The following is a 12,941-nucleotide window of genomic DNA, read 5'->3' as shown; positions in this document are numbered from 1 at the left end:
CTTACCCAAGTTGTACCAAAACGCCTAATTTCGAGCTTTTAAATGGCTGGACATTGGCTCAAACTCTTCTAAAACTCGAATCTAGCAAGGAAAAGTAATGTGTAATGTTAAACTCAATTCTAAACTTAATGGGTATTTAAAATCATCTAAAAAGATAACCCCAAACCATAGGAATCTTACTCTAATTTGTTTTAATTAGGTCTTTTAACATGTTAATCACCAAAGTGTTTAGTTGCATATAGAGTAATGTTTGATCTTTGTTTTCGTTGCGCATGTTTTGTATTTCATTACGTTCACCATCATTTGAACCTGGATGATGTAGTCAGATACTCCTTCTAACTCCTTCATTTTCCATGGTTTCCAATTTGCCTCGAAAGAGTTTGGAGTCGTACTTGTTTAACTCGATCAACGCCCTTGAAAGCCTTCTCCAATATAATGTGTCCCATTCTTCCTTCGATGTTTTTTCACCTGCAAGTTTTTTGAAGCCTGACTCATCTACAACTTGCAACATGAGATAGAGAGCGGTTTTATCTTTCATCCGCGTTTCTTTAATTGCCTTCAATTGATTTGCTGTTAGATTTGCAGTTGAGCTTCCTCTTCAAGAACTTTTTAGACTATTTCCCATGCGTCTTGAGCACCAAGCTGGGCACACATTTGAATACTCCAGTTGTCATAATTTGTCTTGGTGAGTCGTGGTAACGTCATCTATCCCAACACTGTGCTTCCATGATTCAACATGACTCTGATACCAATTTGACAAAGGAGAAGACCTTAAAGGGAGAAAGTATTAACAAAAATTCCTTAATCTCCTATATTTTCTTTCTCAACTTGCTTACACAAAAGGTTACAATATCACTATATATAGTCTCACAAGATGTCTCTCTAAATTCTTTCAATAAATGACTAATAAAATCAAAATTAAAGAGGTTACAGTAATTAAGATAGAATTTCAAATGTTGCAGTAATTCTTGACCTTTCATTACTCAAACTGTCGTAACTTTTCTAGATAACTTCAAATGTCTTGAAAGTTAAACCATTAGAAACTACACATCCAAGACAATAAATTCCATAGGTCATACATTTAATTTGAAAGTTGTTTGACCTCTCAAATATCTGCTGAAAAACTGTCTAAAAAACTATTATTTTTTTAGTTTAATACTCAACGCATTGGACCGAATAAATTCAACCAGTCGACATACACAAAACAAATGGCTTATTATTCTCTTGCTCATTGGGCAATGTGCACTTTGAGTCACTGAACCATAGTTATTGACTATTGATTGAATCCCTCCCTCCCTTACACAAGTCATCTACTTGTTTTAAGAAGTATTCGAAATTGATGACAAATGAGTGATAAAATAATTGTAGGGTTCTTATCTTCTCGAGTCTTGAACTGCGTCACTTAGACTCGCGTTGTTCCTTGGTATCTGCGATATATATTACTTCTTTAAAAAAGTGGACGGAGGCAGAATCTAAGTTGTGGAGGAGACGGACAGTAAAAGTAGAATGTTGAATGGACTTGAAAAGTCCAACTCATATGAGTTTACCAAACAACCCCCTGTTCCTTTTGTTAACTGAAGCTTTGCCAAGTATAACGTTTCTTTTTTTAAAGAAAGAAAAAATTAATTAAAAAAATGCCAAGAAAAAGACACTTTAATTTGCCATATTATATTAAAAGGAAAGAAAAGGGTTTTGTGTGCATTAGTTGACTTGAGATGATCAGACCCCGAAGCACAGACACTGTTTTTAGTATTTCCAATCTTTGGTATATATTGGTATTGATTTTGTGGGATAGAAATGGAGAAGTACGAGTTTATTAAGGAATTGGGTGCTGGAAGTTTTGGTGTTGCTAATCTTTGTAGGGATAAAAAGAGGGGAGAGCTTGTGGCCATCAAGTTCATAGAACGTGGTCCAACGGTTAATTCTCTTCTGTCAAGTATGTCTTCCGTGCGCTTTTCAGTTCATTTTTGTTTCTCATATGCTTTATATTTTGTATTCACAGATCGATGAGAATGTAGAAAGAGAGATCGTAAATCATCGGTTGCTTCCACATCCAAATGTCATTTATTTCAAAGAGGTAATTTCTTCATTTTTACTTGGAATTTAGTAAATAAAATATGCATCAAAATAAGTTTTAGATTAAGAAATAGAAGAAAAGAAAGATGGAATTTTGAAGTGGAAGGTTGGTTTAATTTTTGCAGGTTTTTCTAACACCAACCCATCTGGGTTTGGTCATGGAATATGCTTCTGGTGGAGAACTTTTCGAAAAGATTCGTAATCAGAGACGTCCTTTTACTGAAGATGAGGTCTATTATCTCGATCTTCTCTTTCTTTCTATTCTATCAAATTTAATGTTTTCACCGCACTTCCAAATATAGCAACGTAATCAACTCCAAAGTATTACAACAATTTTTAAAGCATTTTACTCGTACAAAATTAGAATCCATCCTCTTATTACGGATAGATTTCAATTTTCTTTTGCTATTTTTTAAAATTTTTTAAAACTTATTTAAAGTATTTTTAAATATAGTAAAATAAATTAAAATATTTATAAATTATAGCAAAATGTTTTATTCTATCAATGATAGAAACTGATAAACTACTATCGTTGTCTATCCATGTCAATTATAGAAGCAAATCAGTGTTTATCGATGTCTATTATTGATAAAATCTGAATTTTTGTTATGTTTTGTAAATATTTTGTCAAATTTATTTTTTTTTGACAATTTCTCTATCAATTATTATGCTTTCCATTATCATTATTATTTTTTTTCCAAATTTAAAAATCATTTTCAATGAAATGTTGAGAAAGAAAAATATAATTGGTTTTATAAAAAGAAAATTGTAAAAAATAGAACATTTTACTAAATATTTACACTTCACGAAAGAATCAACAAAAGTATCAAGTGTAATGAATTTTGTCTTTGTAGTGGTTTTGTTCTATGAAGTGTAAATAATTTGTCAAATTTTTCTATTTTTGAAAAAAATACATTTATAAAATGTCTTTATTTTTTCTTGTTTTCTATTTTAATTTTAGCGTCATAATTCTTTATTCAACATCAAGAAAGTAACTGTAACATTTATTATTGACACGAGTTTTTGGGGGAAACGTGTTTCATGAAGTTGAACTTGTATTAATGTTGTGTTTGTGTTAATTTGACTTGATTATTTGATTCTCTCTTGGTTGAATGTGTCTGCTTGATGTAGTTGTTCACACGAGATTTTCAGAGAAATGTTATTCGTGAAATTTGAACTTTGTATATTTATGTATAGTGTAGTGGATGCAGTCTCTGATATTTACTCATTTGATGCTTTCTCTTGAATACAAATTAAAACCTAAAACTTCTTGTTCCCCGATCTTCAAGAAGTTGTAGTTGCAAATCAATTTGAGCTTCAATCTTCTGAAATTTAAGGAAGATTTAATCTTCCAAGTCTTCAATCTTTCAGAAGATGATAATCTAATTGATAGAAACGTTTACGTCTTAAGAGCTTTAGAAGTTTGAATTATCAATATTCTTCATTGGTTAAATTCTTCCTTCAACCAAAGATCACTCAAATGAATGGAAAACTCTCTATTAATAGCGAATTTTCATAGATTTGAGGTGGGCTTAGGCCTATTTGCTTGTTCAACTTGGGCCTATTATCTTAGCTTCTTTAGCCCAAATTTCCTATATGGGGTTTTCTATTTGAGACTTGAATTGGATTGAATATGAGAAAACTTAATTAACCAAATCCAATTAAATTATAATTATCACAATTTTTGTTGTGATGACGTGACATGATTAATTGACCAAAATTTATTGTTCAACAGTAGTTTAGCGGAGTGCTTATTGTTCTTGAAGTTGAAATCTTTGAAGAATATTTGTATCTCCAAAAACTTGAGCTTCAACAAGTGCTTCAGTTTTGAGAAGTCACTAAGTCTTCTTATTGTTGGGAGGATTATCTATAGGCTCTCTGGAGTAAAAATTTAACTCCTTTGTTAATAGAGTTATTTAGTGAACTCTATGAGGTTGGGTTTAGTTGATCAATTCATCATATCGTTTATGTCCAACTATATAAAATTGAGTTAGATTAAATTAAGATTATTTTTGGACTCAATTGAATTTTTGAATTTGCCAAAATAAATAATATTTGATTTAATTGAATCAAAATAATTAAGTTAACCCAAGACAATTATCGATAATAATGGACCAAAATACCTCTTTGTTTGAAATATATATATATTATATTATATTCAAAGGAGTTGATGAGCAACAAAATTTTAACATCATTTACTCTGTATTTATGCATCCAAATAGCTACAAGGTATATATAAAGACCTTGTAATCAAGTCATTACCACAATTTGGTTCAAAATATCCCTCTTTCCTCATTCCGTTCTAACAAAAATAGAAGAGTTGGAAGCATGAATCTGTGTGTCCTCAGTATACATATAGATGCCACTCTATACTATATCTTCATCTCTCTATCTCTCTATCTCTCTATCCTATGTGTTATTCTTAATTTTGGTCAAACTTGTAAGGTTAGAGGCAGGTATAATTCCGCTACCCCAAGTACGCTTGGAAAATTAAAAATTAAAAAAAAAATAAAATAAAAACTTTACTTACTCTCCATAAAATTTTCTCCTTTTGTTTATCTTTTTTTCTATAAAATATGATCTCTTTTCCTTTAATCTTTTTTCTTCTCATTTTTAAATGACTTTTCTTTCTTATTTTTTTTATTTTAAAAGAAAATCTGAATAACATCGTCTCTCCAAATATTTGTCTTCATGTTTCTAAATTTACATTATTTTCCCTCAATCTATTTATATGTATATCTCTCTACTTTTATTTTTAACGTCTCTGTACTTTTATTAAAAAAATTAAAACCAATAACTATAATTAAACAAGTTTGAGCTTTATTTGTTATTATTTTTTTTATTATAATAGATAGTAATTTTAGCGACAATATAACAAGGTGTATAACAACATCTTAAAAAATGATAAATATAGTAAACTGGTAAGAAATTGTCAATTTGTGTTGTCGGTAGCTGCATTTAAAACCAAATACACATATAATAATGTTTGGCTTTCCGAAATGTACCAAGTTTGACATGGTTTCTTAATTATTTAAACTTTCATGCTATATAATGTTTTATGCAGCAAAAATGTAATTCTGTTGGATCAAACTCAGCCTCGCAGTCCAAGATCAACAATAATTTTGGCTTCTACAAGGTCTTTGATCGATTAAGAGAAGTTTAATTTATTATTTTGCTAATTTGAAATGAACATGTTAGATCTGTGTTGTACTTATGCACTTTTCTATTGTTAATGTTTTATGTTTATAGTTTCATTCAAAACCAAATACAAATGTTGGTTCTGCGACATACACAGCACCAGAGGTTCTACGTGGGGGAGAATATGATGGAAAGGTACAATAACACTTAATTATATATGCACTCTGAGAACAATAAATTAAAAAATAGATAGCCTTAAATTCAAACTTCTTCGAAATGGCTCTTATTGGCTTTTACTCCTATTGTATTTTAGATGGCGGATGTATGGTCATGTGCAGTTGCTCTATATGTTATGTTGGTTGCTGCATATCCCTTTGATGACTCGGAAGATTCTGAAAACTCTGGGAAAACTATTAAGGTCCATCACTTGACTTCCTCTCTTGTTCTATCATAAATAACTTTTTCACTTTTATTTGGTTCTTTTGCAGCGAATAATGTCTGGAGACTACAAAATCCCAGACCATATTCACTTATCTGAAGGCTGCCAACACTTACTTTCTCGCATGTTAATTCCAGATCCCTCAATGGTATTTTTCTATACGACATTTATATATATATATGTGTGTGTGTGTGTGTGTGTGTATTAATTCCCATTCCTTGATCTACAAAATTAAATTAGTTATTCTAATTCACTTTGAAAATTTTGTTTGATGATATTTTTTAATTAAAATGGTAAACTATTGGGGTGTGGAACTTCCAAGACCCTACCGCCACATACATGCAAACAAACCTATTGAAATTTAGTCCCAAACGTATAAAGTATTTTCTCTCTATCTTATACTCAATACTATAGTAAAAAGAAAAGAAAGAAAGAAAGAAATTGGAAAGTAAATTATTATTATAGCTAGTACTTAGTATATATGAGAAACATTTTGAATAAGTGAAGTATGTCTCTTTGTTTAACTATTATTATGAACCGTTGGATTATACTGCTTCTCTTCAATGTAATATAATTCTTACACATATGCTCAATAAAATACGACAGAGAATTTCGATAAAAAAGATCACGACTCACTCCTGGTTTTCAAACAACTTACAATCAAAACAAACAGAACCAACCTTAGAATTGGATAATCCAAACTTCTCTCATCAAAGTGTGAAAGAAATCAGGAACATCGTGATAGAGGCAAGAAATCAGCTGGCCCCATGATCCACAACCATCATGTGGCCTACGTACCGATCAAAAATAAAACATCACTACACAGAGTTTGAGAGAAGTGGAGGAAAGATGAAGAAGATGAGTAGTTTGTTTTATGCAAAGACTGTGAAAGAAAGTCTTGGCAAGTTGAGAGAAAAGATTTTATCACAATTTAGAAACCAATGATCATCGTTTGCTGTCTTTATATATTATTGTTGAACTTGATTGCTCTTATCTGTACAATAATAGTATTAAATAATTATTGTTCTCCAACACTACAGTTATAATTAGCATAAGACATTATCATCAGACATTCAAGTTCTAAATGTGTTCATACATTGTTGGTGATTATCTTGGAATTAAGTATAAGCTACAAATAACTTCTTTATTATCACTCCTAATTATGATGTTATATTGAATAATTCAATTGCAGTTGAACGTATTTTCGTGTTTCCTTAGGCTACAAATATGTTCATATAATAACCATTTCACTTTTTGTTTTTATTATTAAAAGTGATGACTATTTCTTTTTCAGATTTGCATATTTTTTAAGTAACATAGTTTAATTCTTAGTGAAATCCCAAATTTCAAAAACAAGTTTTTAAAAGTCGTTTTTTTTTCTTTTTTTTTTTTTGTAAGTTTTTAGTTCTTATAATCTGGGCTTTGGTTTTTTAAAATATTGAAGGACGTTTTGAGTTCACTTCTCTTGTTTATTTGCAACAAGCTTAGGTTTCTTAAACAAGCTTTGGTTTTTTCTTTGGATATATTCCTCAGGGGTGTTTGTAAAAATAGATTTTTTTTAATGATAATAGGACCAATTATCACTATATTTTTTAAAATGCAAAAGTAGCAAATTTAAAATCTAATAGACCTTTAATAACCAATCTGATATATCTAATTAATTGTCATATTTATCATGTGAAAAAGAGGTGCTATGGGTTGCTTTTTTCTAAATTTTTTTATCATGAATGCAATTTCCGTATTCTTTACTCATATATAGTTGTTCTAATATCGGAAAATACGTACTTTGATGCTCATAAGTTTGTTGGCTAGTTTTCTTTTCGTCCCAAGTTTAAAATCTCACGATTTTATTCCTTTGATTTGTTTAATTTCCAAGTCAACTTTATGCCTTAAAATATAATATTTTTTTTCTTGAATTTTGAGTTTTCTTTTTTAATTTAATACGTAAAGTTTAAATATTAGTATTTTTATCTCATTTATTTTTTTTCACTGAATACTCAATTCCATCCATCTTTAATCTTTAAATATAGTTATAATTTGTTAATTATATAATTAGCTAAAGTGAGTGTAGTCGAATAATGTATTCTCATGATCCCAGAGCTTCCATCCCCCTCACCATAGTTTCACTAAAAAATCGTTATAATTTAAATTAAACAATCTCTCTTCTTTTTAATAACTATAAAAATTAAATTGAAAATTGTTCACTAAACGATCGTACAAAATTAATGAACTGAATACTAATATCAAATGTTATAGTTAAGCTTAAAATCTAAATTATTACAATAGTTATTCATAACCAACCCTAAAATGAACCCAAACTCATTGAACAAGCTCGAATTGCCCAAAAACCAGGGTCGAATCAGCCTCCAATGCTTCAAAATTGGACAAAACCAACTGAAACTAGCTAAACTTGACCCGTTGCATCATGCACACATGTATCATCTTTGGAAAAATCCAGCAGCTCTGCACCACTATTAAAGATGAAATGCATCGCAACACTTGGCCTCAAGTGTCACAACGCATCCTAGACCTCTTCATCTCTTGGTCCAAGAGACAGTGTGAAGACAACAAATATCCTTCTCTACTCAACAATATCTACTTACCTTAACCTCTAATAAATTTACTTGAAAATAACTTGCGGAAGCAAAATAACACAGCTCTAAAGAAAGAAGTATTTAAACAACTCAAGTGCAAGCCATATCATAACCCACACTAAGATACTCTTACACAAGCCATAGTTTCTCTTAGTTACAAAAGTCGATTCTCTACTCACAACTCAAAGCTAACGACACCCTAGGCATATTTACAAGACTAAATATACATACAAGTACAAAACGACTAAACAACATACTGAAGAAAAGACAACACCCTCTTGTAGAGTGACAATAGGGTATAAAGCTCCGGGACTATGATGTCTACATGAAAAGTGGAAAAATAATTCGAAAGAGTGAGTTAAAAAGCTCATTGAGTGACTAGGTTTAAAACAAGTGTTGAATAAAATGTTTAAGCCATAAACTCAGCAAATATTTTAATAATTCAATTCCACAAACATTTTAAAACAGTTCCTCAAACACTAATTTTTCCTCATCTATAGTCCAAGAATCAAATCCTCATGAGATGGTAGAGCTAAATTAATACCAAATCCAAACCTCAATCATGATAGTAGAGTAAGATCAATACCATCTGACCAACTTCAAAGATGAGCATCCTCAACTTAACCTTAGAGATAGGCGTCCCCACCTCAAATCCTCAAGGATAGGTGTCCCTACCTCAAACTCGAACTTGATCGACGTTTTTGTCTCTACATGAAGTTCAAGTCTACACTAGAGAGCCTTAGAACCTTAGTTTATTGGATTCAAGATTATAGTATTATATTTTCATCAATAAATCCTCAATAACCCTATTTATTGAATAGAATATAATTTAAACTATAAACTACGAGTTTTATGATATAAATTTCAACAAACTGATACCACATGATGGAAAACTAGACATGCGCAACAGAATGACGAATCAATTCTACTCTAATTGCATCTAAACTATTTAAAAATTAACATGCTACAAACTACCATAATTAAATGAAATTAGGGTTAATAGAAGATATACCTTCATAGCTTCCCGATTCCACGATCACTACAAGAAATTAGTGTTTTCTCAATGTACAAGACGTGTTGGAAGAAATAACGTCGAGACAGACACCTTTCCTCGATGCCACCTTTCACATGTCGGGTAAAAGCAAACACATTATTTTATTATTACCTTTTCTCGACGCCATGAGAGGGTCGTCAAAAAACAAGAACCCATTTAGATGTCTGGGTGTAAGGCATTGGGAATAGTTAGTAATTAAATAAAATATATGACTTTGCCAGATGTCTCATGCACGTCGTCGGGAATGGACACCTACATTCCTAACGTTTTCATGCTGCATCGGGAGTTCCCATATAAAAAAGATGTTTCAATTCTATAAAACACAGAACCAAAACGAAAGAGGAGAAAAGGGAGATCGCTTGGCGAAACGAAGAGAGGAGAAAGAGAGATTGTTGCCGTTACCATCGTGAGCCTGTCGTCGTGCCTCTCCTGCCATCTGCTGCCGCTCATCCCTATTTGAGGTAAGTTTAAAACCCTAAACCATTAAATGTTAGTTTAGGTTATATTAGTTAAAATAGTTTTGTTTTTTGTTTTTTGAAATTAGTTTTAGGATTTTAATGATGAATTAGTTTTAGGATATTGTTTAGGAATATATTTTGGTTTTTGAAGATCAAATTTTGAATATGGGTTGAAAATTGGAGGGGGAGGGGGTTATTTGAGAAATGATATTGTGTGGGTTGAATTTGAAGAGTGGGAGGGTAATTGAATATTTAAAGGGGTTGGATTGAAAATTAGAGGGGAGGAGGGTTGAGGATGAAATTTTGAAGGGGGGGGGGGGTTGAATTGAAATTTTGAAGCGATATTGAATTGAAAATTTAAAGGGGGTGGATGGTTTGAATTGAAAATTTGAAGGGGGGGGGGGTGAGGGCTATTATTGTTTCAAAAATTTTGTAATATGTGTTGAGATTCATTTTGGCTATCCTACAGTTATGGTAACCTTTAGTTCAATTCTAGTTGTTTGTTTCTTAGTAGTTTTGAATAATTTTGTTGTTGATTTGGGATGGCTATCCTCTAGCTATGGTAACCTTTTTTGTTTTGAAGGAGTGGTAGTAGGATAGCTTGTAAGGTAGTGTTGTTGGAAAGGGTAGGTAGGATGTCACTAACGACTTCATCGATGATGTGAATGAACATTTTTCACATGTAAATGGAATAAGCGATGATGAATGATAGCGACAAACCACGTACCCACATATTTATGTAGTTTATATATTTCGATTTTAGTTATATGTTTGTATTTTCTTATTTAATGTTTGTTTTCTATGTCTACAGGCACTATGTCATCATTCTCGAGCGACTTTGACAAGATCGATCCCATGTTCCTCGAGTTTACAGAGGAGCTAGATAACCCTGTGGAAGGGTCGTCATCGGTAGGCGACAATTTGGGTGAATCTAATAATGATATACATTTTAACTTAGGATTATTTGAACTTTGTTTCTGATACTATATGTTCTTATAATTTATTTAACAAGTACTTCTCCATTTGCAACTCCAACTCCTAGGAGGCGTGCATAGCCAATGGGCGAATTTCGATGACAATCACCCCTAGCACGAAGAAGCCTATTTTCCTGCACGTCGTTTGCTTCAGCCAGGCGATAGGCGTGTGCGTGCGAAAGACGTTTCCTGTTCGTTGCCTTAAGTGGGCGGATGTAGGCAGAGAATACATTGAGGTCGTCAAGAGCAACTCTAGTTAAGTCCACTACACATTTTGTTTTCATTTGAAACATATTTAAGTTAACCAAGCTAATGTGTTGTTTTTGTAATGCGTAGCGATTTTTTATACGTGATTTCAATGATCAAGCAATGAAGAGGTTCGTTGAGCATCAGATGTTCATCACCTTTAAAGAGTTCGAGGGCGATTGTCACAAGCACTTCAAAAATGACAGTGACCTTGAGGAGGCTTGTGCCAACTCACCACACATATTGGTGGTGAGGATTGACACTACCTCTATGACCACTACATGAGCCATGCATTCCAGGTGAGCAACTTAACCCTTTGTCATGGTTAATTATGATTTCAACTTTTAATATGTATAAGAAATAAACAATATAATTGTTTTCATGCAGGAGCAATCACGAGCGAACAAGGTTGCTAGCTAGACAGAAGCAGCCAATCATAGTAGTGAGTCGAAGTTGTTTTTACAACGAAACACAACCTCATAGAGCAATGAGGGGAGTTAGTCAACTGTGTGAAGTTGTTTCGACAAACACACGTTCAAGACGGGACATTCCTGTTGCAAACCGTGGAAGATGCACATGTAAGTTATCCAAGCAACACTTCTACCCTTATTTATCCTCTTTAGTAATATATTTTGTACTTACTAAGATAGTTTCTAAATTTATTGCAGAATCAAATGTTGGAACTTTAGTCCTAAATTACCTCAAAGGGTACTTAGCCACTCTTTGGGGATGAGATATGCGAGACAGTGTTGGATAGACGACTGCGCTATTTAAAAGGCCTTGGTTGGGGACATAAGCTCAAGGCCAGCAAGATGGTTAATGCAAGCAGTTCCACGACCTTATGTTTGTAGTTCATGGTAGAGCTCCAATTACGGGCTACGCTTGAGGAAGTTATGCAACGAATTGAAGAACAGACAAGAAATCACGATACGTTAGCTTTAGAAGTGGAACGAATGTGGAAACTCATAGAAGACATGAGTCGGGCATAACAAGGACCACCACATGATCCCTAGCTTTGCGGTACGTATATATGTTTTCATTATTCTTAAGTTCTTGAAATGATAGTATTTAGTGATGAAATGACAGTATTCATTGTAGGACCCGTGGTGTAGAATGGCGTACGAGGCTCGTTAGAAGACGTACGACGTTCTTTGCGCTTTTTTTTGAACGAGGAATATTTTTTATTTGTATTATGAACTTTGTTACATTGTTTGAATTTCTTTTTATTATGAACATTTAATTTTTTTTGTTGAATTTGTATTTTTATTTCGTAATTTACTATTTTACTAATTTATTTTGATTTTTCTTTAATTGAATCGCGAATGTGAATATTTCAGAAAATAAATGTTACAGGAAAATATTTCAAGAAAAAAATATAAAAAATTACATATTTAAAATATTTTTCGATGCAGTACATACATCAGGAATATGGTGCAAACATCACGTCGAGGATGGTATTACCGACGCATGGATGATGTCAGATATACAAACATCGAGAATAGTTATTCCCGACATATAGCTAACTCAGAACTGTGGACATCGAAAATGCCTTGTCGTCGATGCATCGAAGATGTCGGTAACAATAACATTAGGAGAAGTGTATTCTCAATGCCTTGTCGGTGACGCGTCGGAAATTGGTCTCTCGACGCGTTTCTTTCGACGGTCTTCTCGACATCAGTTTCTACGTCAAGAGTTCAGTTCTCGACGTTTTTAACACTTACGCCAATGTTTTTATGCATCAGGAGTCACCCCACTTCTTGAAATGGATATCTCCTCATGTACACGAACACGAGACCCCACTAGACTTTATCGCTACTCTCTTGACTTAGAATCAGATTGTGGGATCTGTTAATTGAAGAAAATTGGAAGAGAATGATGGAAAATGAAAGGTGGGATTTAGGTTCGAAACTTGGAAGAGATAATTTTAGGAGAATTTTGTAATTCAAAATTACAAATTTTGGC

The 12,941-nt window shown here is 32.5% G+C and overlaps 1 protein-coding gene across 4 annotated transcripts; it reads left to right on the top strand.

The window, feature by feature from the left end:
* The first annotated feature begins 1,680 nt into the window (after positions 1-1,680).
* Positions 1,681-12,213, top strand: LOC103486037 (serine/threonine-protein kinase SRK2B-like). Of its 4 annotated transcripts, XM_051089347.1 has the most exons (14): positions 1,681-1,917; positions 2,003-2,077; positions 2,202-2,306; positions 5,141-5,212; positions 5,326-5,409; positions 5,528-5,632; positions 5,703-5,801; positions 9,523-9,762; positions 10,571-10,668; positions 10,802-10,988; positions 11,070-11,278; positions 11,367-11,557; positions 11,648-11,999; positions 12,078-12,213. In XM_051089347.1, exons 1-8 carry the CDS (start codon positions 1,798-1,800, stop codon positions 9,709-9,711), a joined length of 849 nt encoding a protein of 282 aa, XP_050945304.1. In that variant the 5' UTR covers positions 1,681-1,797; the 3' UTR covers positions 9,712-9,762; positions 10,571-10,668; positions 10,802-10,988; positions 11,070-11,278; positions 11,367-11,557; positions 11,648-11,999; positions 12,078-12,213. The 4 variants fall into 4 exon arrangements, with proteins under 4 accessions (XP_050945304.1, XP_050945303.1, XP_050945306.1 ...); XM_051089346.1 differs by having other exon boundaries at positions 10,802-11,278; XM_051089349.1 differs by having other exon boundaries at positions 1,683-1,917; positions 9,628-9,762; positions 10,802-11,278.
* The last annotated feature ends 728 nt before the right edge of the window (positions 12,214-12,941 follow it).

This window comes from Cucumis melo, chromosome 8 (assembly GCF_025177605.1).
Source record: "Cucumis melo cultivar AY chromosome 8, USDA_Cmelo_AY_1.0, whole genome shotgun sequence".
Lineage (NCBI taxonomy): Eukaryota > Viridiplantae > Streptophyta > Magnoliopsida > Cucurbitales > Cucurbitaceae > Cucumis > Cucumis melo.
This window is presented reverse-complemented; position numbering and strand designations above follow the sequence as displayed.

Coding starts and splice junctions, on each gene's coding strand:
- LOC103486037 (XM_051089347.1), top strand. CDS start 1,798: ATGGAGAAGTACGAGTTTATTAAGGAATTGGGTGCTGGAAGTTTTGGT. Junction 1,918..2,002: donor TCATAGAACGTGGTCCAACG/GTTAATTCTCTT, acceptor TTGTATTCACAG/ATCGATGAGAATGTAGAAAG. Junction 2,078..2,201: donor ATGTCATTTATTTCAAAGAG/GTAATTTCTTCA, acceptor TAATTTTTGCAG/GTTTTTCTAACACCAACCCA.